At 48.6% G+C, this 26,336-nt stretch overlaps 2 protein-coding genes across 7 annotated transcripts in view; one reads left to right on the forward strand and one right to left on the reverse strand.

The window, feature by feature from the left end:
* Positions 1–1,570: 1,570 nt before the first annotated feature.
* Positions 1,571–15,778, forward strand: LIG3 (DNA ligase 3). Of its 2 annotated transcripts, none has more exons than XM_083875076.1 (19): positions 1,571–2,123; positions 2,607–2,723; positions 3,557–3,754; positions 4,136–4,287; positions 5,162–5,328; positions 5,948–6,025; positions 6,115–6,283; positions 7,465–7,620; positions 8,050–8,181; positions 9,029–9,108; positions 9,510–9,597; positions 10,434–10,511; positions 10,766–10,889; positions 11,220–11,362; positions 12,091–12,165; positions 12,740–12,886; positions 14,156–14,330; positions 14,945–15,036; positions 15,144–15,778. In XM_083875076.1, exons 1-19 carry the CDS (start codon positions 1,586–1,588, stop codon positions 15,378–15,380), a joined length of 2,946 nt encoding a protein of 981 aa, XP_083731202.1. In that variant the 5' UTR covers positions 1,571–1,585; the 3' UTR covers positions 15,381–15,778. The 2 variants fall into 2 exon arrangements, with proteins under 2 accessions (XP_083731202.1, XP_083731203.1); XM_083875077.1 differs by having other exon boundaries at positions 1,746–2,123; positions 15,147–15,778.
* Positions 15,779–15,898: 120 nt separating this feature from the next.
* Positions 15,899–26,336, reverse strand: part of RFFL (ring finger and FYVE like domain containing E3 ubiquitin protein ligase) — a 29,241-nt gene continuing 18,803 nt past the window's right edge. For all 5 annotated transcript variants that reach the window (XM_083875078.1, XM_083875080.1, XM_083875079.1 and 2 more), the window contains 5 exons: positions 22,217–22,621; positions 20,610–20,696; positions 20,047–20,254; positions 18,884–18,907; positions 15,899–18,370 (listed from right to left, as the gene is read on the reverse strand). In XM_083875078.1, the coding sequence (XP_083731204.1) occupies positions 18,189–18,370; positions 18,884–18,907; positions 20,047–20,254; positions 20,610–20,696; positions 22,217–22,621 (906 nt within the window). In that variant the 3' untranslated portion in view covers positions 15,899–18,188. The remainder of the gene's footprint in view (positions 18,371–18,883; positions 18,908–20,046; positions 20,255–20,609; positions 20,697–22,216; positions 22,622–26,336) is intronic.

Consider the following 26,336-nt stretch of genomic DNA (forward strand, 5'->3'; position numbering starts at 1 on the left):
ACACAGCATCCTTCCCACGGATGAAGGCAGGAATCCAGTGGAGCTGTGTACTGCATCCCTTCCAGCCTCCTCAGCAGCCTCCTGGCACAGCACAACAGCACTTCCATCAGAGGAACAGGGGGGCTGCCAGCAGCAGAGAGCCAGCAGCTGGGGTGCAGGTGTGTGTTCACCTGTGCTGGGATGAAGGGCTGTTCTCAGGAGCCTGGGGTGATACAGCACCACCTCAGACCTTCACAAACACAGCGTGAGGGACAATGTCAGGAGGTTTTAGTGCAGCATTTCAGGCCTGTGCAGGTGCTGAGGGCCCAGGTGACACAGCAGCATCTCAAACCTGCACCAACATGGCACGGCACTCCTGAAGGGTTGTTCCTCCCTCATGAGGCTGGGGATAAGGCAGTGGCTCAGTGCACAAACACGGCGTTAGAACTCTTGGAGGGACCATTTCTATGGCCAGGTGATCCAACAGCACCTCTAAGCTGTGTTAAGGCAGCACAGCACTCTTGGTGAGCCAGCGTGGTGCACTCAGGAATAAGGGATCATCCCCTCACACCTGGCTCAGCTCTCTGGAAAAGCCAGCTTTGGGAGGTCGGGAATGCCCCATCCCCTCAGGAAGGAGGACACAAAGGGTGCGGTGCTCCTGCGGATCCACCCCCGTGCTGGGGAACTGCTGCTGCCTCTCGGTGGGACAGAGGAGCCACCCGTGTGGTGGGGACAAACCATCACCTCAGGGCAGGGACCCTCCATTGCCTCAGGGCGCAGACCAGCTGCTACCGCAGGGCACAAACCCTCCAGCACCTCAGGGAAGGGCAAGTCTCTATTGACCCAGGTTGAGGACACGGTGCCACCCCAGGGCACGGATCCAGTTTCGCCTCAGGGCACGGACCATCCCTGCCCCAGAGCCGGTCCCGGTGCCGCCCTAGTGCACGGATTCAGTTTCTCCTGAGGGCACGGACCATCCCTGCCCCAGGCCCGGTCCCAGTGCCGCCCCTGCCGCGCCCGACGCGGGAAAACGCTCCCGGCGCGTGCTGGGGGCGGGGCGAGACAGTATGGGGGCGTGGCCTGCGCGTGCCCGCCCCGTTTACCGCTGGTCGGGCCCGGACCGGAAAGGGCGGGGCCTGGTGCGGCGCGCGCGCGCGGTTCTACGGAAGCCGGGCGGGCGCGCTCGTGTCCCGGCGGTAGCGGAGGCGGCGACCCCGGCCGGAGGGGCTGGAGGAGGTCCCGGGGGTCCGGACGGAGCCGGGGGCGGGATGGCGGCACCGTGAGGAGCTCGGTGAGCGGCGGAGGGGCGGCCCGGGGCCTGCGGCGGCGGCGGGAGCCGGTGGTTGGGCCGGGGCGGGCAGCGCGGGAAAGCGGCCTCGGGGCTGGGCTGGGGCGTGAGGGGAGAAGGGGCGGGAGAGGGGCTGGGAGCGAGCGAGGAGGGGGCCGTGAGGGGCCAGGGTGTGCGGCAGCGGGGCGGGGGCGATGGACGGCGCTGCGGAGCGGGCTCCGGGCTGGGGGGTGAGGCCTGGGGCCGCCGAGGGGGCCCGGCAGGCTGGGGACGCTCAGTGTCCCCTCTGTCGCTCGCAGCACCCGCAGCGCGGACTGGATGCCCACGGGCGGCAGGACGCTGTCACACGCTGCCCGCGCTCTCGGCAGGGGCACAGCGCTGCTCTGCCCTCGCCCGCAGCTCCCCTTGCTGCCCAGGCCGTTCTCCTGCTCTGCCGGAGCCAGCCCCGGTTGCTGGTGCCAGCTGCTGTTCCGGCCCGTCTCCGTGCCGTCCCCGGAGCAGCGCCGTGCTGCTGCCGGCGCTTTTCCCCTCTCCCTGCTCTTGGGCAGCTGGCTGCGCTCAGCCGTGGGCATGGCAGAGCAGCGGTACTGTGTGGACTATGCCAAGAGAGGCACCGCGGGCTGTAAGAAGTGCAAGGAGAAGATCGTGAAGGGGATGGTGCGCATCGGGAAGATCGTTCCCAATCCTTTCACCGAGTCTGGAGGGGACATGAAGGAGTGGTACCATGTCAAGTGCATCTTTGAGAAGCTGGACAAGGCCCGGGCCACCACCAAGAAAATTGAAGATATCACAGACTTGGAGGGGTGGGAAGAGCTGCAGGATGAGGAGAAAGAAACAATCAACAAGTACATCTCAGGTGAGGCACGAGGCAGTGTGAGGGTTACTTTTCTCTTTATTTTCAAATTCTGTCAAAGGTTGTCACCCAGCTGTGCCTTTGCCATGAAATCCTCATGGATTTATTTGTGTGGCTTAGAGACAAAGTGTGTGGTGCTGCTCCAGTCCCTGTCTCAGCCCTGTAGGGAAGGCAAGAAATGGTCACTTCTACAGTGACACTCCTTGATTCATTTGTCACAGCTGATTGTGGACAAGGCCTAGGTGATTTAATTCATGAGCAAATAAAACCCCTGAGGAAGCATCAGTTATTTTCCATTTCCACCTTTTTCTGTGATCTTTAATAAATTATGTATTCTTCTAACTTTCGTTACCTGAAAAACATCTGGGATTTTTACTCCTCCAATTCCCATTTCTTTTAAGGCTTTTTGCTTTGTAAGCTACATAATATGGTGAGGGATGTGTGATATTATTCCTGACTGCCTCTTTGAACCTTTCTGCTTTCTAGAAGCTAATTCCAAGACTGGAGGTACCCCAAAGAAAAAGGTGATAGTGCAGGCAAAACTCACTGCCACAGGACAGCTGACCACAAAAGATCCACCAAAGAAGTTCTCTGGATTCTCTGGTAAGAATTAAGAAACTGGTTCTGGGAAATTAGGTTCTTTTAATCTCAAGATCAAGGGGTGTTTTAGCTTGGCCCAGATCAGTAGGTTTTTAGATGATTTAGAGGTATTTGTCAAAAGCTGTCAGTGCTTTCTTAGGCTGTCAGTCTTGAAAGAACATCTTGAAAGATGTTTGAATTTCCAGTTTTCCCAAGGAAACAAAGGTTCTGCCATGACCCACATTGTCAGGCTGACTCCATCTCCCTTCATCCATTGGCTCATTCCAGTCCAAACTGAAGCTATAGGCTAAAGTTATCCTATGTGGAAAAAACTGCTGAGGGCTTCTCAGTTGTGTTCATGGAAAGGAAAGCTTGTCCTGAGGAGCAGCTGCCAGCAGGACAGTCCCATCTGTGAGCTCTGACTGACCTGACACCCACATGGAGCTCCAGACTGCCCAGAGCCACAACACAGCCGAAGACATCACACCCTTTTGGGGATTGTTGTTAGGAGACAAAAGGGGATGGGGACACATTCCCCCATATTAGAAATTACCTTAGGGAAACATCTTGCTGTGAAGGGCAAAAGCCTATAAAGTAGAAAAAAAAAAATTAATAAAACAGAGGTATCTGGGAGGAGAAATTCTTTTTCACCATGGTTTAGTCCTATTTTTCTGGTAAGAATTAAGATGTAGGAAATTCTGGTGTAATGTGAAGGGTAAAATCAGTAAAAGTCATAAATTTTAGCTCTGGAGCTTTGCCAGCACACTGGGATCGTTCCCAGCTCACCAGGCAGAGGCAACTTCAACATTTGCAACGTGTTGTTAATGAAAGCAACTTGTGATGTGTGTTTGATGCAGCCAAGCCAAAGAATTCAGAGGATGGCCCTGCAAACTCTGCCCACAAGGCCAGCCTGTCTGCAGCCAGGTGTGACCCCAAGCACAAGGACTGCCTGCTGCGGGAGTTCCGCAAGCTCTGCGCCATGGTGGCCGAAAAGCCCAGCTACAATGTCAAAACTCAGATCATCCAGGACTTCCTCAGGAAGGGATCTGCAGGAGGTATGGCTCCAGCTTGCAGTTCTCAGCTCTCTTCAGAGTCAGCTTCAAGGTCTGACCTCACAAGGAAAGGTGAAATTAAAATCTGATCTTTGGGTGGTCCCAGCCTCATGCTGTGATTACCTTCACAGTTCAGAAATCATCTTTGAGAAGTGAACTCTTTAAACAGCAAATTCAGACAAAAATGTCTCACTCAGGCATTGTAGGTGCCAAATTTAGTACTGAGATCGGATTTAGAGGTAAATTGTGGCTATTTCCCCTAAGAATTCCAACTATGGATTTTTATCCCCAGGGTTGTGCAAATTGACACAACCAACCAGAGCCTGGACATGAAAATAAATCCTCACAGTTATAATGTGCTGCTTTTTTTTTTTTTCCTTCCAGATGGTTTTCATGGTGATGTATACCTGACCATTAAGATGCTATTACCAGGTGTCATTAAAATAGTTTACAACTTGAATGATAAGCAGATTGTAAAGCTGTTCAGCAGGATTTTTAACTGCAACCAGGAAGAAATGGTCCGGGACCTGGAGCAGGTGAGTGGAGACAGCAGCTCTCTTAATTTCTGCTGTTCAGCCCTTTGCTTATGGAAATTCTGTAATGGTTTAGGATTTTTACTCCTTAGCTTGACTGTTAGAATGGGAGTTGGTGATTTATTTTGGTTTTCCTTGGCTTCAGCAGTTTTCATAGCATTTTCTGCCATCTGGAACCTGTAGAAAATCATGTTTGAACAGAAAGCAGGATAAGAATTCACCTGGCAAAGCTTTAGAAAGCAAGACTGAAATTTTCTAGGCGAGGTTGTCTAAACTTCTTTGTCTGGCACATTCCTACAGAACTGATTTATATTACTCTTTTTGTACCATCACATATCAAAACCTGGGATTCAATTAACAGACCTGTCACTGGCAGCTGCACTTGGTTGATACAATTAAGCTGCTACAATTGCAAGTGCTCAGTTGTGCACAGAGTCCCTGTGCACAGGAGCTGGTGATTGAGTGTGCACCCTCTGATTCACTGCAAGGTGCAGAAAAGGGGTGAATAAGATAATAAAGGTAATTCTTTCATCTCTGTTCATTGCCTTGCCGTGTGCTGCCTTCTAGTGACATCACTAGCCTGTCTCACATCCCTGGATTTACAAGTGGATTCATCCTGAGGAAATAAAGGGTCTGTGCTTCTGCAGCAGTGAAAAATAGAGCCATGACATGATGCTGGTACTTTTAATTACCTTTCTTGGCAGATTAAACAGCTGAGCAGCTTTATGTGTCGTGGCAGCTTCTTTAAGTGTTTGATTCTGATTTCTTCATGCAATCCCAGCCTCACTGCTGTCCTTTATCCTCACTGGAACCATGCAGAATCCCCAGTGTCAGCCCCATTCTCTCATCCACGCCCTGGTTTTGTTTCTGGAGACAGGGAGATGTTTCTGAGACCATCCGGATCTTCTTCGAGCAGAGCAAGATCTGTCCTCCAGCAGCCAAGAGCCTCCTGACCATCCAGGAGGTGGATGAATTCCTCATCCAGCTGTCCAAGCTCACCAAGGAGGATGACCAGCAGAGTGTTCTGCAGCAGATCAGTCGCAGGTGAGGGAAGGAATCAGTCTCTGAAGGTTTGCACAAACACTGAGTGGTTCTGTACAAGCTGGAGAAGGTGAAAAATTAATCCTGAGCCACCGAGACTGAACTCAATTACCATCTATAAGCTGCTGTTAGTGGTGTGATTGAGATGTCTTGACAGCAGTGGAGAACATCTATGGCTCTTGCTCATGCCAGAGAACTTCATCCCTGCCTGTCAGGACACTTCAGTCAAACAGGTGATTTGCAATAACGCCCTAATGGTGTTTAGCTGTTAGTTAAGTTGCTGTTCTTAAGTATGTTGGGGAAAGCCTTCAAGTAATTTAGACAAAGATTCTTGGTCTGGCTCAGTTTGTGTTGATCTGAGGCTAAGGATTTCCCAGTCAGTTACTCTTGATGTATTAATTAAGTAAATTTTGGAAGGTGCATCAACACTGAGGCAGAGTTGGACGCTGGAAAGCCTTTTGGATATTCCCTTGTGTCCCTGAGGTGTCACTATTAACATGTGTCCTCAGATTTGTTTAAACCTTCTGCAAAGGTTTTTTTAAAGAGACCTGGATGAGTTTCTTCTTCTTCTCAGCTGGAAAGTTATTCAGTTCACACCTTTGCTGAATCTTCTCTTCCCCAGGTGTACGGGCAACGACCTGAAGTGCATCATCAGGCTCATTAAGCACGACTTGAAAATGAATGCTGGAGCAAAGCACGTGTAAGTGACAGGAACCCAGAAATGCTCATTCCCTGAGGCAGCAGCAGCAGCAGCCCTGAGGCTGATCAGTGTCCCCTCTCTCCATGCAGGCTGGATGCTCTGGATCCCAATGCCTACGAGGCGTTCAAGGCGTCGCGGAACCTGCAGGACGTGGTGGAGCGGGTGCTGCAGAACCAGCAGGAGGCCGAGAAGGTGCCGGGGCTGAAGAAGACCCTGAGCGTGCAGGCCTCACTCATGACCCCAGTGCAGCCCATGCTGGTAGGTCGGGGCCCCTCCTGGCAGCCAGGCACGGAGCAGAGACCCCCACCTGGCAGGGGCAGTGGCTGTGCAGGGCTCTGTTGTTTAACCCCTAGCTGGAAGGGTCAAGGAGCCAGGGCAGTGGCTGTGCAGGGCTTAGTGTTGTTTAATGCCAGTTCAAAAAGCATCTCCTGCCACCAAATGTTCAGTACCCTCAGTGCCACTGCCAAGCTAAAACCTTGTCTTGCTCTCAGTCTTCGTCTCAGACTTTCCTGTTTGTTTGCTGTCATTGCAGAAGTTGATCTTTCTCTGGAAATAGTGTAAGCTTTGCAGTGGATTAGAGATTCAAAAAGTCTGGCTTTTTGTGTGAACAAAGCAGAGTTAAATATTTACTTTTGGGCTGAGCAAGCTCCTGCAGAAGGCACAGTGCACGTTTTAAAGGGTTTGGAGGGGATAAGCACTGAAAAGCTGTAATTATCTGGGCATATGCAGATGATTCTAAGTGAATAATTAAGAAAAACTTGGACTTGCTAACAGCCATTCTGAACAAGAAGCTCTACAAGGGAATTCATTGTAGCTCATTCATGAACTTAGGTAAGAATAGCTTTATTTTCCATGTATCACCTGGTGTGGGAAGTCAAAGCACAGAGGATTCTCAGAACCTTGTGCATACAGCCCCAAATACAGCAGAGAATACCTGAGACCTTGGGAAAGGCTTCCAAATTTAGAGACCATAAGTAAGAATCTGAGTTAGTTTAAGTAGAGACATATTAAGCTAGGTAGTGGAAGGTTTTAAGTTTTAAAATTAAGATATAGAAGCTTTTATGAAGGTAATATGTTTTAAGGTGTAGTACTGTAAGTTTGTGTGTCATTAGATTGTTGGTCAAGAGAGTCCACACTGTGGCAGAGACTTATAAGACAAATTAATTCGGGATTGGTGTGAAAACACCAATAAAGTAAAAAGTAAAGTAGAAACATTCATTGTGGCAGTAATTTATTGGCTAATTAACCTTGAAGAGACCTTGTAACCTGTGATCTTGTGACCACTGACAATCACTGACCACAAACCCCTGGTGTATGCAGTGAAGACCTTCTCACCCTTCATGAAACCAAGGGCAATAAATCATGCTTTAAACATCTCCCAGAGGTCCCATTCCTGTTAAAATCCCAGCACCCTGGGTTTGGGATGCTCTCTCCCCCAGGCTGAGGCTTGCAAGTCCATCGAGTATGCCATGAAGAAGTGTCCCAACGGGATGTACGCTGAGATCAAGTACGACGGCGAGCGTGTGCAGGTGCACAAGAACGGGGATCACTTCAGCTACTTCAGCAGGAGCCTCAAACCTGTGCTCCCCCACAAAGTAAGCCCTGCCTCACCCCTTTTGCCAGCTCCCCCACTGCGTTCCCTGTAGCCTCATTCTACAGGCAAGGAGGATTCCTTCTCTTGTAGACTTGTTCCTAATTTAAATAGATGTGTAGAATGGGGGAAAGCAATGCTTGAAACTGTAATCATTTAATTCTGGTGCACATTAAGAGCTTGAAATTAAATTTCAGCTGTCTGCTGTACAATCCTCTCTATGCACTACATTTTGTGAGCCTTGCTGCCAGTTGGGTGACTTTTTTCTGTTAATGAAAACCTCATTTTTCTATTTGTAGACTGCTGTGAGTACCTTAGAAGTGCAGATGTGGCACATGTGCCTCACTTGTGGAGAAAACACCTGCACTGGAGTGAATCCCTCTCTCCAGCCAGTTATTTTTCTTCTGTTGTTTGTTTTTTTCCTTTCCCCAAGGTAGCCCATTTTAAGGATTTCATCCCCCAGGCATTCCCTGGTGGGCAAAGTATGATCCTGGATTCAGAAGTTCTCCTGATTGACAATAAAACTGGCAAGCCACTGCCTTTTGGGACTCTTGGTGTGCACAAGGTAAAAAAAAAAAAAAAAAAAAAAAAAAAAAAGTTTTTTTGTGTTTGGAGGCTGTTGCTCTGCTGACTTATCCTGTTATCACAGGATAATTTCAGAGCTCTGGTGCTTGTTAGAGCATCTGGGGAAAAAATAAGATTATTGAGAAGGCTGATACTGAAAAGCTACTGCTCTAATACAGTAGATTTGGCATTAACCTAATCACTGGCAGGACATTAATAGAACTTCATCTCAAGATGAAGTTTATATTAATTTCTACTTTATCAATTTAATATTAATATTAAATAACTAATTTTATTTATTAAAATAATATTAAAATACTGATTTAAAATTAATATTACAATAACACAAAAAAAATCTTTGGAAAATCTTGCAATTCTGTCATTGTTTCTCATGGCATGAACAATGTATGGCAGTCTGGGAGAGCACAAGGATGCAGTGATTATTCCATGGAAGTGTTATGTAGTGCTTGTGTCTAGACTGAATGGGGGTGAGGAAGAGGACAGGAAAATGAAAATTAAACTATAAGTGCTTAAGTTAAAAGTAGCCATTAATCTGCTGTCTGTAGAAATGTGGTGGGATTTTTTGCAGCAGTAGTGACAGATGTTGCATTGCCCAAAGCCATTTATATTTTTAGCATTATTTCCCATTCCTAGGAAATTAACATTTTTTATCTTCTTAGCTTGTGCTTGGACACATTCAGTGTAAATCTTAATTCTCAGAATGCTCCTTTTAGAAGAGGCATAAGCTTATCATACCTAAAATAATACAGAGATAAACAAAATTATCCTTTTATTACTTTGCTAAAGCTGTTTGCTGTGACTGCAGAATTGTGTTAATTGTATTTCAGAAAGCTGCTTTCCAGGATGCCAATGTTTGCCTGTTTGTGTTTGACTGCATCTACTTCAACGATGTCAGCCTGATGGACAGGTGTGTGTGGCAGGGCAGAGTGGCTGGGCTGGTTTCCCAGGATGAGCTGCCTGGAAAAGTCCATGAATGCACACAGACCAGTTCAGCTGGGCTGTCACACTGGCCACTCTCTGGGAAATCAGGGCAGCACGGGAGGAACCTTGCTATGCCAAGGAGTTGCCCTGTGCAGCTCCTCTGGCTCCCCAAAATTCTGGGATTAGCTGCATCTCAGCTGTTTGTCTTACACCCTCTAAACACACTGCCAACATTGGAATTCCCATTTTATCACTTCCTGGAGGGAAGTAAGAGCTAGTTGTCCTCTCTGGAACTCTCTAGATCAATCATTTAATGACTTTAAGAGCTTTTCTCAATGTTCCTGTTGGGATTGCTGCTCATCCCTCATTCTCCATGCCCTGCTCCAGGCCCCTGTGTGAGCGGCGCAAGTTCCTGCATGACAACATGGTGGAGATCCCCAACAGGATCCTGTTCTCGGAGATGAAACACGTCACTGTGAGTCTAGTGTGCCCTCACAGCCCTCACCCTGCTCCTCCTCCTCCACCACTTGGCTTTTTTTTTATGATTAACTCTGCAAATTCACCCTGGCAAAGTGGTTCTCCTTCTGCTCTATGTGCAAGACTTGAGCCAACATTGTATTCCCATCTTTTCCTGGCCCCAAGCCCTTCAGTATAATCCTAACTTGCTTACCTCAGCTTTTCTGAATTGTTAATGATCTTGTAGGCATTGTCACTGTGACCCTGTTAGGAGGAGCTAAATCCTGTTGTCACTCAGTCTGTGCTATGACTGCAGTGTGATTGAAGGGAGCCAGGCTGGGCCACTTCCCAAATACACGGCTCTGAGACATCCTGGCTGCTAAAACCTGCACTTAGGCAGCAGCATGCTGGAGTTTTCCTTTGAATATGCACAAGCCTCATGTCCCATTATTTTCCCCATTGCTACTGATTTCTGTGGCTCCTTGGCTTTGGTGGAGAATGTTTGGACATTTTGGGCAGAAGAAGGTTCAGAGGTCCCAAGGCAGTTGGATCTACTTGTTGAGCAGATCTGATATGGGATATAGTGGGACACAGCCAGTGGGGCAGCCACATCTCTGAGGGGTATTTTTTAACCTGACAAACCACCTCTTCTGGGGACATATTCCCAGCTCTGTCACTGCATGTGCAGCAATAAGAACATGTGCAGGATTCTCCTTGGAAAAGTAGTACAAAATTACCTATTCCTCCCTCTGCAGGTGCTTTGGGTTTAGTGCAGCACTGCTGCAAACAAAAAAAGCCTGAAGAGCTCAGCCCTTTTCACAGTCCTGAGCTAACCATGATCCCTCTCCTTTGCAGAAAGCTTCAGATCTGGCAGACATGATCACCAGAGTCATCCGGGAGGGGCTGGAGGGGCTGGTGCTGAAAGATCTAAAGGCAAGTTCCCATCACTCTGCACTGCTGTAAGCTGGGAATTGGGGAATGACAACAGACAGAGCCAGCTCTGAGACAGAATCACACACTGAGCATTCTGGAAACATCTCTGGGCTCCTCTCAGTGCTGACATCCAGTCCAAGCTGCTCCTCCTGCTGTGCTCAGGAGCTGCTGAGCTGGGTAGAGGCCAGGGCTGTCTGATGAGCTGCTGCCCACCAGGGGATGTCTCTGAGGGGGCTCTGCCTTCCTTTGCACAGGGTAATTATGAGCCAGGGAAACGCCACTGGCTGAAGGTGAAGAAGGATTATCTCAACGAGGGGGCAATGGCTGACACAGCTGACCTGGTGGTGCTGGGGGCTTTCTATGGACAAGGCAGTAAAGGTAGGTCTGGGGTTGGCTGAAGTCACAGATCTGTCTGTCCAAGGAACTGCCAAGGTTTTCCTGTTCCCAGGCCTCCAGAAAGAGAGTGGCTGGAGCAGTGGTTACCTGCTGCAGCCATCACGGCCTTGCTGTGGTTTTGCTGTGCCTTGGTTGGCACAGCAGAGCTGGAGGTGTTGGGCTGGGCTGTTGGGGCTCTGTTCAGCTTGGTGACTGGCCCTACAACCACCACAAGCTCAGGCCCCTGTGACTCCCAAAGATAGAAAAGGGTTTTGGCTGTGAAAAGCTGTGGCTGGTCCTGTGGGAGAGGTGAAGGCTGCTGTCCCTGTGCAGGTGGGATGATGTCCATCTTCCTCATGGGCTGCTACGACCCCAAGAGTGAGAAGTGGTGCACGGTGACCAAGTGCTCCGGTGGCCACGATGATGCCACCCTGGCACGTCTGCAGACAGAGCTGGACATGGTGAAGATCAGCAAGGTGAGAGGGGGGCAGGGGATGCTCGGCTGCCCTTGAGGCCCTGCTTCACTGCAGGAATTCATTCCTGCCAGGAATGAATCAGAGTTAAAGCACATCAGCCACTTAGGTGTCAGAACAGGCAGCTCCTGGAGGAGGCACTGCCTGGGATCTGTAGCCAGACACTGAGTGGGAAGCCAGGCACCATCTGTTTCCTGCTAGGACAAAGTTTTGTTGGGAAGATACAAATTTTTAATGTGGATTTTTGGGCACGTTGTGATTGGCAAAGGCAGTCACTAGATGGGGCTGTGGGAGGGAAGTGCTTGGTCACACTCTGGTGGCTCAATAAACTGGGATTGGACTTAAAATTTCTGTGAGTGACTTGTCTTGCTTTTCAAGACTGGACAAATAAACAGAGAACTGAGTTTTAATATAACTTTGACATCCTGAAGGCCATTTGCAAGGTTGTAGCATCTTAAAAAACACATAGTTTTACATGACTCACAATTGGAGCAACTGTTCTTGTTTCACACACACAATGACAGGATTTGAGGGCTGTGTTTCAGGCAATATTTGTAATTTTCTAGATGAGAGAAATGGCTGCAGATCAGTGCAGGTTTCGCCCTTGTAAAGGCAATGCAATACCTCCATGCTGATCTACTTCTAGGTTGTGTTTCAGCAGCTTCTGTTGTAGAATTAGGTTTATATATGATAAGTGCCAATGATTTTAATTTTGTGCTTTTAATTAATAGGATCCTAGTAAAATTCCAAGGTGGCTAAAAATTAACAAAATCTACTACCCAGACTTCATTGTCCCAGATCCAAAGGTAAGTGCTCTCATAATCATTTAACATTTCCCAGCCCTTATTCTGCAATCTTCTATGAATCCTTTACAAGGACAACTTAGAAATTGTCTCTGTTACGAAATGAATCTTCATGCTTGGAATGGGAAATTAAGCACAAGTTTTTATCTCTCAATCTTGCAGGTGCATTTGAGGCTAAGAGCTTCATGAAGAAATCACACCTGCAGCAGTTTTGGGAAATATTCTTGTGCATTAAATCCCTTCCAGAAGTGAGCTTACTTTAAATTTGAGATATGAGAAAAATTATTTAAAAGGGTTGAAACACAGCTGCAATCCCAAAGTTGCTGATGTTGTAGGGAATGTGTCAGTATGCTCTGCATGCCTGAAGGAGAAGGTGTTACTTAGAAATTGGCATTTTGTTTTAGTGAAGGATCTCTGGCTTAGTGAAAAAGTATCTTTTTCTAACGAGGGTGAGCAGGAAGGTCAGTTTGTGTAAATGGAAGCGTGCTGGGGTGGAAAGTGAGTGTGTGTGAGACACTTGGAGCTGGCTGCTGAGAGAACATGGGGATGTGACGTGTTTTCCTCCCTGTGTGTGCAGAAAGCCCCAGTGTGGGAGATCACGGGGGCCGAGTTCTCCAAGGCCGAGGCGCACACGGCCGACGGCATCTCCATCCGCTTCCCGCGCTGCACCCGCATCCGCGACGACAAGGACTGGCAGACTGCCACCAACCTGCAGCAGCTCAAGGTGGGCACCACAGGGCCAGGCTGGCCTTTGCTGACACATCACAGCTCCTGCTGCCTCTGATGACACCTTCCGTTCTCCCTTCGTGCCAGGCTCGGCCTGGATTGCTCTGCTGGGGAGGCCTCTCGGGTCCCCTGGGCTGTCGTGGTGTTGTGCCCTGGCTGAGAGGTCTCTGCTGGCTCTTGTTTCCATCAGTTCTTGTGACAGGGGGAGGAGTTGCCTTCCTTAGAGGTGACCAGAGAATCCCAGAATGAACTGGGTTGTAGACAGAAGGGGGTTGGTCTCTTTCTCCAAGCAGCTATGAGAGGACACAGTCTTAGGCTGTACCAAGGGAAATACAGGTTGGATATCAGGAAAAAGTGTCTTACACAAAGAGTGGTAAGGTACTGGAATTGTCTGCCCAGGGAGGTGGTGGAGTCGCCATCCCTGGATGTGTTTATAAAAAGACTGGATGTGGCATTGTCATGCCATGGTTTAGTTGAGGTGTTTGGGCTGGGTTGGACTTGATGATCTTGAAGGTCTCTTCCAACCTAATCATTCTGTGATTCTGTGAAAAGACCTTTGAGATAGAGTCTAACCTATGACCTGACACCTCCTCATCAACTAAACTGTGGCCCTGTCTGCCACCTCCAGGCACAGTGACTCCACCACCTCCCTGAGCAAACCTTTATTCTCTCCATGCTCGCTCAGTTTCCCATCAATTGCTGAGACTGGGAGAGGCATTTGGGAAGTGCCTGTGGGGCACAGGAGCCAAGTGGCACCAGCCAGGACCCCGGGGCTGCAGCCACCCTTCCTCTCCCTCCTGTGCTGAGGGGAGGGAGCCTGGTGCCAGCCCTGGCACTGGGGGAGCTCTGTGCTCAGGGGAGTTGCTGCAGTTTGGGGCTGGCAGCAGCTGCCAGGGCTGTTTCTGCCATGGAAAACAGGAGTGATGCAGCTCCCAGGGCCTGCCAGGATCCCTGTGGGGAGGAGAGAGGAACAAACCCCTCTGCAGATGGGCCCTTCCAACAGTGAAAACTGGGCACTGCTCTTCCTTCAGGCTCTGGTGAATCAGGCTCTGGCTCTGTAGCAGATGTGGATGTGGCTTCCCTTAATGCCAGGAGAGGGGTGGAATGCAGGGAGCTGGGACAGAGTTGACAGGAAAATGGCTGCAGAGAGGTGCAGGAAGAGAAAGCTTTTGAGGAAACACTTCAGGGGGTAGAAAAGCAGAGCAGACTCTGCATCACAGCTCGTGTCAGTGCCAGACATGATCAATGCTCTGTTTCCTCTGGGCAGGAGCTGTACCAGCTCTCCAAGGAGAAGGCTGATTTCAGTGTTACAGCTGGGGAGGAAGATGAGTCCACAGCTGGCAGCAGTGGAGAGAATGATGGGAATTCCAGGTCTTCCACACCTCACAGCAGTATTAAGAGTCCCCTAAGCAAGTCACCTGCAAAAGCCCAGAAGGCAGAAGGTAAGATGGTGGTGCTTTCAGGAAGGAGCCTGGGGCTGTGTCCCCTGTGCTTGGGGCAGGCTGGCTCTGGGTCTTTGCCTTCTTGATGATCCCACCTTTCACATGGGTCTCAGAGATACTGGGCAAAGCTGTTCAGAGCCTTGGTTTGGCATTCACAATATGAATGGAGTAGCCATAGCTCTGAGATGTCCTGGGATTGGGAAAAGATGGATGGAAACAGCTCAGATGATGCTGTTCAGGTTGGAGTTCCCTGCCCCCATTTCTGCAGGTCACAGCCTTTGGTGTGAGACTGTTGGCTATGAGCCAGTGTTTAATTTGATTTGGATGGAATTCCTGTGTATAAAGGGACACGTGGCTGGAGGTGATTTCCAGGTGAATTGAGCTGGAACAGGAGGCAGATTGCTGAGCAGTTTCACAGAGGACACAGTGGTGACAGCACAAGAGGGCAGGTGGCCAGCAGCAGCCACACCATTGCCAGTAAAGAAATGTGTCTCACTAATGACAGTAATACATGGATTTCCCAGAAAGGGAGGAGGAGACTTTTCCCTTCTGTTCTTTAATACACAACCAGTATCTGGACAGAGCACATGCACAAACCAAACTTTTGTTTTTAGAGAGCAAAGGAGTCATTGGATCCCCTCAGAAATCTGAGGAGAAACGAGGGGAGAAGAGAAAAGCATCTGAGATGGAGGACAATGGAAAAAAGGTACAGGAGAGCAGGCATGGCGGGCTGGGGGGAGGCTGAGCACTTGTCCCTTCACTTCCATCCCAAGGAAGGTTGTGCCCAGGCTCTGTTTCCCCTTCCCCCCTCAGCAGCCCCTGCTGGACATTTTCACGGGGGTCAGGCTGTACCTGCCGCCCTCGGTGAAGGACTTTGCCCGGATCCGCCGCTACTTCATCGCCTTCGACGGGGACCTGGTGGAGGAGTTTGACACGGCCTCGGCCACCCACGTCATCGGGGACATCGAGGACAACCCCGGGGCCCTGAGGGTGACACCCAGGTGGATCTGGGAGTGCATCCGCAAGCGCAGGCTGGTGGCCCCGTGCTAGCACAGGGGGTGGTGCTGGCACAGCACAGCTGGGAATGAACGGGGAGGTGGAGGGAACAGGGACATTCCTCCACAGAGGTGTGGGGACAAGGGAAGTGCCCTCAGGAGTAGCTACAGAGATCCAGAGCAACCTTATGGAATGAATTTAAAAGTTCTCTGAACTGCTGAATGCCGTTTTCCTGCCCATACTGTAGACCACCGCCCTTAGCCAGGTGCTGGTTTAGTCTCCTTGGGTTTTTAAAGTTTGGGTATTTTTATAGATAAAGAAATAAAACTGAAGCAGCTTCTCCTTTGCTGTCAGGACTCACTTTCCAAAGGTTCTTCTCTTCCTGTTCAGGAAAACAGATCAGCAGCTCCATGGGACTCTTGGCTGTGGTGCCAAGGTCATTTGTGTTGTCAGGTAATTTTTTTCCACCTCCACTAACAACATTTAAAGAGCTGGGATCCCCATTTCTGGCTGAGGCTCAGCAGTAGCTGTAGGATCTCTGCTTGTAACAGTCAGAAACAAAGTGAACTGAATCACATTTCAACTTTATTATAAAATTATAAACCAAACTTCTGTACCAAAACTAGTAAGTTTAACTGTCATAGTACCAGAGGATTTAATAGTGAATAACATGCCCTTTCAAGTAGAATATTAACTTTTAAAATCTTTAAACAATGTACAGTGTACATAAAGCACATAAATATTTCCATTTACTTTATTAGTTCAGAACATTATATTCCTTTGGATCATTAATCACTTTCCTCCAGATTTTGATTTTCCTTTAAGAACAATTCACTCATATCCATAAGTAGATAATCCATTTCTACAAGGGAAACAAGAAGAGTCCTCCCTTCACAAAGCACATTTTGGAGTCACAAGGTGGGTGGATCTTCTCATCCCTAAAATTTCAGGCATTGATCTGCAGCTTGATTTATCTGCTGTAGAAAATAAGCCTACCCTCAGCAAGGAGAAGTACACCTATCCATTGGGGAATCATAATCTTCCTGCTCCATTCCCCCAGCCCTGAGTTTATTGAAAAATATGACAACACAAATTTTCACAGTGAATTTCCTAAATGAGGCTGTTCAGCACTTTTTGTATTCCCTGTGCCCTCTCCAGAGCAGAGTCACTTCTTCCCTGTCCTTTTTTCTGTTTGTTCACATGGTGGATCTGTTCAACCTTAAGTCAAAGATTAAAGAACAGCCTGACCTGGGACAGAGGAAGAACTCGGAATGCTGAGTTCAGTGAAGTGCTGCAGTTCTGTGGAGGTCTGTGACCACCTCAGTAAGAAATCCATGGCTCTCCTGCCTTCCTGAGCCATGGATTTCTCATCTCAGGAGCTCTTTTGGCTGCAGCCCCCAGAGCAAATCCCCTGCACTTCTCAGAACACACAAGGTGAATGTGCTGCTGCCATCACTCCTACTGCACAGGAGCTTTGGTGCTCAGGAGCGGTGAGGGGACTCTGCAGGTCCCCTCTGGGTCTGTGCTGTTCCCTGCTGTTCCCTGTGCCAGGCTGGAACATGGAGCCATCCCTGTCCCCAAAGCAGCCAGGAAAGCTCTGCAGGGCTGTCACCTCACTCTGCCCTGGGCTGAGGCACAGGCCCACAGTGATGGACACTGAGGGCAGCAGGATGCTGAGGCTTGGCTGTGGAGCAGCCCAGGTGCTCTGAATGTTTGCAGGTCGCTGGGGAAAAATACACCAGTTACAGTCACTTCCAGCAAGAACTGCCAGGCTTCTCCAGCAAGTCTCTTCCAGCTGAACTCGCTGCCCAGGAGAGCTGTCAGGGATCAGGCCACAGTCCCTCTCCCCACCCTCACCAGCAGAAAGGACAAAATTGCTCTTGATAAACAGTGGAAGGTAACAGAACTGTAGAACTGAGCCCTGGGGAGGATGGGGGAAGCTGATCTGCAGTGGAGATTGCTCATGGATCCAAGGGAGATAAAGACTTTCTTCCATGATTCCCTTCTGAAAAAAGAAAAAGTCACCTGTACTTAAATTAAATATGATTGTGTAGCAGTGGAGTCCTCATTACTCTGCAGCTCTGTGGTTTCCTCACTAAACCCTGAGGAAAACTCAAGCCTTGGATTTGTAACTCCCTCAGCAAATGAGGGCAGCTCAGTTCCAGCCCCACCTCTGGCACGTGCTGTGAAGTCAAAGTCAACAAAAGCAAACCAGAAACCTCCCTCTGGCACAGAAACAAGAACCCTGCACACAGGGCAAGGCTGAGCCTTCCCAGCCTCCCTCCTCAACAGTTTTCAAATAATACAAAGACAACCTTGATATAAAATTACACATTCTTCCACAATTGCACTAGGCGGGAATTCAGGAAAGCAGGGGCGGTCTGCCTGTCCTGCAAGCATAACAATTTTACATTAAATTAAAAAGTAAAATTAACAAGCACAGTGACACTAATCTTCAAAAACCAAGTTGTTGCTGGGCATAGCCTGAGCAGCAAAACAAAGGACACTTTTTGAGACCCTGGTTCACTTTATTATTCAGAGGAAAATACAAAGCCTCTGGAGCTGATCTTCTGGTGGAAAGCTGGGCATCCATCTGTCTTCAAATTATCCTAGGATGGAGGTGGTTAATGATTGCTGGCAATGAGCTCCAACGAGTCCAGGCACTGTGGTGTAAAGCACGATGGTGGGATGAGCAGAGTCGGGCATGGCTTGAGCAGAGCAGCTTTCCCCAGGCTTCCTCCTTCCCTCCCTTGTAGGGGCTCCACACTAATCTCCAAGGTTAACTACTGGCAGGGATGTTGGCCCTTTCCCTAAGAGCACTGAGGCTTTTAAGCCACAGCAGCCCTGACCCCAGAGCCACCTTTATGTCCTGAAGACGTGCACGGCCCTGATCACGTACTGGCGGCAGATGGGGCACTCGCTCATGCGCTTCCCGCACTTGGTGCACGTCACCATGTGCCCGCACTCCAGCAGCACGCAGTCGATGGCAGCGTCCATGCAGATCCTGCACAGGTTGTCCTCGGTGCTGGGGGGCCCAGCACCACCTGAGGGGACAGCAGAGCATGCACGGGTCAGACAAAGGGGGGTGTGGGTGGTTGGTGCAATCCCAGTTGGCTCTGCCAAAGGGATTCCCTAAGGGATGAGGACTGGCAAAGGAATTGTCCTTGTGGCTGCTCCATCAGCTGGAAAGGAGCAGTTTAAGTTTTTGCACAGTGATTTCTGTGAGATGGAAACAAATACACTGAGATTCTCAGTGATGAGGCAAATGAAGCAACGTGGGTCTCTCTTCCCAAGTAACAGCACAACCTCAAGTTGTGCCAGGGAGGTTTAGACAGAAATTTTTCCTGATACCTGATAATTTTTCCTAATAATTTTCAAAAGGGTTGTCAAGCTCTGGAACAGGCTGCTCAGGGCAGTGGTGGCATAAACAACCTGGGAGGGGGGCAGTTAAAAGCCATTATAGAAGTGGCATTTGGGGACATGGTTTAGGGGTGGCCTTGCAGGATCTTGGAGGATTTTACCCAATAAAGAACTCCATGATTAAGGATCTCACTCACCAGTTTGATCGTCAGTGTCTGAAACTGCAAGAGAAGAAGAGAGAGATTTGGTGAGAATCTGAAAAGCTGGCAGAGAAGTGTTACCAGGCAGGGGCTGAAAACCTTGAGGGAGTTGCTAAACCAAAACTGCTTTTTGCTGATCAGCATGGGAGGCTCAGGCTGGGCTCTGACTGGGACAGGTTCTACAACTGACAAGAACTTTCTCCTACACTGAGCTTACAGAACAGTTCAGCTTCCCAGAGATAAGGGATCCAAAGGGATGTCTCAATTTTTAAGACAGCTTTGGAATGTGTGCAGAGTTTGGCTTCCCAGTGCTGCACCTGCAGCAGCCTCTTGTGCCAGTTCCTCTACTGTTACACAATCACCAAGTGATTGAACAGAGATACAAGTGAATGAAAGAAAAGGATAAATTGCCTCAAAAGCACAAGATAATGAAAGAATATAACCCCAAAGCTGCTGTCTTAAATCTTGGATCATCCATGGAAGACAAAGCCTAGAGAGATGTGTTTAAGAAAAGAACACTACTTTGGACAGCATTGAGAAACAAATGTATGAAATCAAAGTGTTAAAATAAGTTTCTCTTTTAAGTAATTTACAAATGTGTGTCTTTTTTAAGAAATCCCCTGCAGGTGCAAACTGGCACCTGGAAAATCAAGCCAGATATATCCTCTATGCACCTGTATCCCCTCACAGCCACCTGTGCAGGCCCAACACGTACAGCAGGAACACTGGTGGTAAGAGTGAGATCCCAGCTACCCACAGCTGGGCAGCCCTGGGAGCCACTGCTCTGAACGCGTGTCCTCAATCTCCCAGCTGCTCTTGGGTGGCAGTTTCCTGCCTGGGCAGGGCATCTCCCTGCTGGCTTTGCCAGGTACCACAGAGCTCAGCACATCCAATTGTGTCCAGCCACCCACCAGCTGCTGTGAGGGTGAGGCAGGGACCAAGGTGTGAAGGATGCACAGCCCTGCAGGGCTCCCAGAACTCTCTCCTCAAACAACAACAACGAGTGGTGAGCAGAGTTCAGCTCCTTTCACTCTATACAAAACACTCCTTCCTCTTCCCATTGCTGCACCAGAAATATAAGGTAAGTTCTATTTCCTCACACAGCTGTCCATAAAAAGGCTAAACCTGGAAAACAGGCAGGTGTTTGCTGAGTTTCCCACCTAGATGCTGCTGGTCCTTCTCTCTGTAGAGGCGAGTGACCCTCTCCAGCAGCTCCCACTTCTCACAGCAGCCTTTGTAGTTGACGAAGTTGCGGGCGAGGATTTCCTTCAGCTGCCGCACCGAGAGCGCGTTGATGTCCCCGATGCTCGTCAGGTCGGACAGGGACACCTTCCTGCCCAGCACCAGGTTATCCTCGGAGTCACTAGACTGGGAGGGAGCAAACAGGGAATCATTACTGCCCTCAACACCTTAAATGAAGATTGCAATTGACTTTCAGCATGTGTGTTAGCAGGAATTCAGGTCTGGATATACAGAGAAGTGGCTACTCTGAATGCATCTATCGGAAACACAAATCTTGAGGTGAAACTAAATAATTTCTACTCTGGTGTCCAAGTGACACCAGTTCTTTCTGCATGTGGAGGACAAGATGATGCCACAGAAGGGGTTGATTGGGTTTGGTCAGTCTCAGTTACTGTTCACCTCTGGTAGCAAATCCAGGCCAGGAAACTTGATATTCCCTGTCCTTGGTATTCCCTGCCATCCAATTCCAGGACACACAAACCTCTATCTCATCCTCTGCTGCTGCTTCTTCTGCTGCATTCTCAGCTGCTGTTCCATAGGCTGGGCTTGGAGGCACATGACCATTGGCCTGGAAGAGGAAATAAAGCTTTCACCAGCTGTGGGTTTCTGGAGGGAAATCAACTCCAGGACAGTGTCACTGCAGTCCCTGACCTCTGGAAGGACAAGGGCAGGACAAGACACAAGCCAGGCACACTCACAGGGGGTTTTCCCTGTGCAGCACTCACACAACACAAAGTATCACTTGCTGAAGCTGAACCTTCAAAGCCCCAGTACAGAACTCCAGGCTAGATCAGGAGGAGACCAGATTTATACACCAAATTTGTCTGTGTATCTCTGCAGTCCTTCCCTGAGGGTCACACTATGCTATGGTGTGATGTCAGAGCTCTCAGGGCAAAGCTCTGCAGAACCCTCCTCTAACAGAGCTCAGCTCCTCACAGTGACCAGGCAAACACCTCCTCAGGTGGGGTCTGCAGTGGCAAACAGGAGACACTGAGGGAGGGAGGAGCAGCAGCAGAGCTGGAGAAGAAAAGCTGGGCAGTTGCTTTGAACACTTGATGAAATGAGCAGTGTAATTTCAGCTGACTCACCCCCAAGCAGCCACTGTTCCCTCTGGTTTCCTACTGACAAAGAGACTGTAATGTTACCATCCCACTTATCCAAGTGGGGACTTGTTAATATTTACAGAGCCCAAGAGTAACAATCAGGATCAAAGAGCCTGAGCTGCAGCAGGATGTCGTGCAAGTCGAGACAAGAAGCTGAAATGTATCATGGTGCAGTGAGGGAAGACAGCAGAGCTGTAAAAACTGGAAAACCAGGAACAAAAATGCCTTCTAATGATTTGTAAAAAACATTCTCCCAGGAGAACTCTTCTTTTGAACTAGATATATCTGCTGAGGAAGCAGAAGGTACACACATTTTCACAGCTCTGGCCCACAGGGAACTGAATACACCCATTAACTTTGTAATAGGACAAGGAGCAGATGTCAAACACTGAGTAAACTTTCCTTAGCAGAGAGCAGAAAGACAAACAAAGCAAGGTCAATAAAAAATAATTAAGCTCAAATGCCCCTGCCAAGGTTCATCAGAACTGCAGGTTCATCATAAACCGAGACTTGGCAACAGACTCAGGGTTTGTTTTTTATTGATCTGAGTGCAGGAGACACCAAAAACCTCACCCAGCCCCCATCACCTCTGATCAGGTCCAGCTCCAAAACTGCTTTAGACTGTGCTTGTTATCTGGCCCAGGAGTTAAAGAACAGTATCAATTATTTAATTACACCTCCAAACACGTGCCAGAAGCCATCAGCAAGTACCAAAGGAAGCAATCACAGGAGCATCTTGTGGTAATGGAAGTGTGGACCAGAGCACCAGAGAAAACACATCCCAGAGCGCTGATGATGTTCTGAGAGTGAACACTCGATCTATTCAGCACTGCCCACCAAACTCAATTCCATAATGAATGGCACATCAAAGTCAGTGACAGCAATCACAGCTTTACACAGCAAAACCACGTGCAACATCCTAGTAGTTACTCCAAAACCAGAGATGAAGGAGTTTGCAGAAGATGGTTCTGGCCAGAGACTGTACCTGTTGGTGTTCCTGAGCTTCTGAACTTGAGATGGGATCTGCAGACACTGAGGACTCATCGTGTGAGGTAGGAGAGGCCAGGTTGGTTGGGGGGTGACTCACAAAGTCTTGCTGTCCAGGGGCGCTGGTATTAAACGAGTTTGTTCTTATCTGATCTTCCTGGGTAATTGCAGGCTGCTGGCCAAGGATCAGGAAAACCAGGTCCTCCTTTTCACGGCAGAACTCTGTGGAAATCTCGTGGAGCGCCAGGTAATCCCGCAGGTCCTTCACCTTCATCTTGATCAGCTCCTCCCGCTGGAAAGCCGTGGCTCGGAACCGCTGGCACAGGTGGCAGAGCAGGGGCCCACCCTCGGCCTGGTTTGAGCAGGAAGTGCAAAAGTTCTTCTTACAGTCCAAGCAGACGTGCTGGGAAAGAGAGGGGAGGGAAGGAATCAGAGCCAGCCTGTGCCCTGTGCCCACAGCGGCCGCAGGCAGCGCTTCCCTCCCGGCCATGGCCACAAAGCACAATCAAAACCTTCCAAATCATTAAAAAGTGCCAAGTGCTTATTATCCATGTTCCTAGAGGAGGAAAAGGATTGATCCCTGAGCAATCAGCAGGTTTCTCAGTTCTCAGAGAAGCCCCGTCCCACTGCATTTACCCAGAATGAAATGTGATATCCTGACAAGATTCCCTCACACGACAGGAATTTTCTGCACCTGCTCAGGCAGTTTAGGCCAGAGGAAATCTGGAGATTGAGGCAGCAGACTTGTGAGTGGATTCCAGCTACTTGTGCACATTGTTCTCTGCATTAGGAAGCTCCAGCATTAAAGGGAACTACTTAAAAACATTCTCTTTCATAAATACCTGCCATGAATGACCTTCTGCTCCCTTTTTTTCCCCTCCAATTTGCTGCAATCACAGAATGAATCTTTGTTTCACTTTAAGAGGGACAGGGAACAGCAAGGTCTCACAGACATCAAAGAAACTGACACTTATTTATACAAAACCAGCTTATTTTGAAAGCAATACCCATACTTTATACCAGTTAGGGCTGGACAGAAAGTGTTGGAAGTTTTGGAAATATTATGCCCTAGACAGTTAAAAACTTTACAGATTAAATGCTGTTATTAAATGTTTGTATTTGATACTGTTCCAATCTTGTCACTCAGGGCTTGATTTTCAGAAGTTCCAAGCACTCACAGTCCATGCTGACTTCTGCAGAAACTTGACTGCTCAACCCTTTGGGAAGGCAAATTCTACATTTTCCAATAGGAATAGCAGCAGAACAGCCACATTATGTGCCTGTTAAAAAGTCCTGAGAGAAGAAAGAAATGGTTTCAGTGCTGGTTAAAAATGTTAATTCACAGTCTCAGAGAAGCCAAAGCACCCCTGTGAAATCCTGGCATCCTGATCCTTCAGAGCTGTGCAAGGAAAAACACAGAGGTGGAGTTGAAGTAGTAATAAATACAAACTCAAAGACAAGAAACTGGTTTATGAACTGCTCTAGTGATTGAAGAACGTCTCTAAGTTCCCAGCTGAAAAAAAGCAGATGTTGCTCGTGTTTTACAGGGTGTAAATACATGACTTGCTTACAAAAGCTCTTTCTGATGTCCTTTTCAGCCTGAACCCTCCCTGCTCCCCAGTTAACACCTCCAGGCCTCTCATTCAGAGCTCTCACTACACTCACAGTGACACTTACTGGAAAGAATCCCAATTTCCTGCTCAAGCATTTTAAGACATGAAAATTTCTTCCATAGAGAGAAACTCTTGAAACCTCATCTCAAAACTGCTGTCTGGGGGCCTGCCAAGGAAAAGTGACTTTCACCAATAACAAAGCAAAGGCAGGAAGGGCAATTTCCACAGAACATCCAGTTTGGATGAGTTTTCCTTAACTTCATCACCATTAAAAAAAAATAGTATGTAATTGACTTTTTGTGACCCTGTGATTGCAGGAGCAATCCTGTTCCTCGGGAAATTTTTAGGGTAGAGACAGGAACTGAGGGCTGTGTGTGCCTAGAGCAGGGGAACAAAACAAATCCACAAAGGCAGAGAAGTGGAAAATAACCCTGATGGTAACACTTGCCCTCTGAATCCCCCATGGGAGCAATCAGAATTGAGATTAAAAACCCCAACAACACAAAAACTGCACAAAATGACCCAAAACCCTGAAGCAGCCACACTTTTCTCTGGCAGGGGAAGCCTCCCCATGCCCTTCAGGTTGCCAAACTGACTGCAAAGGGAAGCCCTGTATGGCCAAGGACCTTCCAGCAGCCAGAAAACCCCAACTTGGGCACTCCCATCTTTAGGTATCACCAAGCAAACACAGCACGAGGGCTGCTCTATCAAACAACATTCTTGCAATTAACAGTAATGCTGCCTCAGTTATCAAAGGACACATTTGGGAAGTGAAAATAAACCCAGGCATGTCTCTGATTTAGCAGCTCGGCACTAGGATTTATCTTCAGAGAAAAAAAACCCTCCCCAGCCTGTATCTGAGCACCAAGTGTTTAAATGTGGGCATTTTGGCTGCATCTCAGCATCAAGCACATCTCACTGAACTCTGACTGCAAGGGCAGTGATTCAAGGCACTGTGTTCTTCAGAAGGATTAGTTTGAAATGTTGTACATTAAAACTTTCCTAAAAGGTCAGGCCACATCTGACTGCTGCTGACAGCACAGTCAGCATGGTCAGGCAGCCCTGAAATGCTTTACATGGGTGGTTTTGCTGGTTTGTTGGGTTTGGGCTTTTTTAAAGCAATATAGGCTATCCTTGTGGTCACCAGTGCAGAAGGAATTAATTCTTATCCACTTGATTTCAGAATAAACATTAACTGGATGCTGGAGTTCAAAGGTGCTGCCTCTCCCAGGAGAGAATGCAGTTTTCCATGCTGTCCTTGCAGCACAGTGAGATTTCAGACACTTCTCCCTCCATAGCAACAGCCCAGAGGAATCACCATGGCTAACAAACACACCAGGGATGTTTTCAGCTCCCTCAGAGACCAGAGCTCTGGCAGCCCCTCCTGCAGCTGTTCCAGCATTCCCACCTGCAGCACCAGGCTCCAGTCACTCCCAGAGATCACTGGGATCAGGAGCTGGGGCAGCAGCAAGGTGGGAGGAGGTTTGGGAGCCCCTTTGGAATACAGAGTAAAACCCTCAGACTCAATTTCCCTGACAGCCTGGAGCAGGAGCAGCTGGACACGAGCACAGGTACAGACACCAGATCCCACAGGACAAGGGGGAAGCTGCTGAGGGCAGGAATGTTTTCAACAGCTTTAGCAGATCCTCTGCAATTTGTGCACCAGAGCTTTCCCTCTCCCAGTCAGAGCTCACCTGCAGCCACTGATGGCTCTGTACGAGACACTGCTCTAAGGGTAGCTCATATGGAACAGGTATTTAGGAGATTCTGGGGAAATCAGGGCTGTTGAGCTCACAGCCTGGAATGGTTTCATTTCAGAATTATCTCCATCCACTATTTGCAACCGGGCCCAACAGGAAGTGCTGGGCCCAAGGTAACTCTCCACAGGCATTTGTGAGGACACGTGGCTGAATGAGGACAATGTCAAAGACAACATTACAGAGTCACAAGCAGGGACAGTCCCACTGCAGCTGACCCAGCACCAGGAGAACTCTCTGCATACTCACACACCCCAAAATGTATCACCAGAGTTTGATTCCTGAAGCAACTACACTTCTCAGTGCAAAAATGCATCAACATCCCTGTTGTCCTGGGAGTAGAAGGCAGCAGCTCTGCCAAGACTCACCATTCCTCAGATGTGTGTCCTCATGCATAAATAAGAAAGTCCAAGGAAAACCAAATTATGAACTTTCCCATGTAATCTAAAAGGGCTGTGGCCAGAATTCACCATTATTTTTAAATTCCCACATACTTAACTTCAGTAACTATAGATAAGACACTTCTTGGGCCACAGAGTGTGTACACAGAACAATTTTCCCCACTGGGACATTTTCAAGCAGCATTAAAGGACCCACCATGTCCAAATAATGCCCCAGGCACAGTTGGCTGTCAAATTAAGTCTCGTTGTACCAATTATCTTGGCATCTATATACCCACAAATCAAGTTTACAAGTAAGATAAAATAGATTTGGGGTTGGTCTGGGGCTATTTTTGCTCAGCAGTTCT

Source organism: Zosterops lateralis (assembly GCF_965231275.1).
Source record: "Zosterops lateralis genome assembly, chromosome: 19".
Taxonomy (NCBI): Eukaryota; Metazoa; Chordata; class Aves; order Passeriformes; family Zosteropidae; genus Zosterops; species Zosterops lateralis.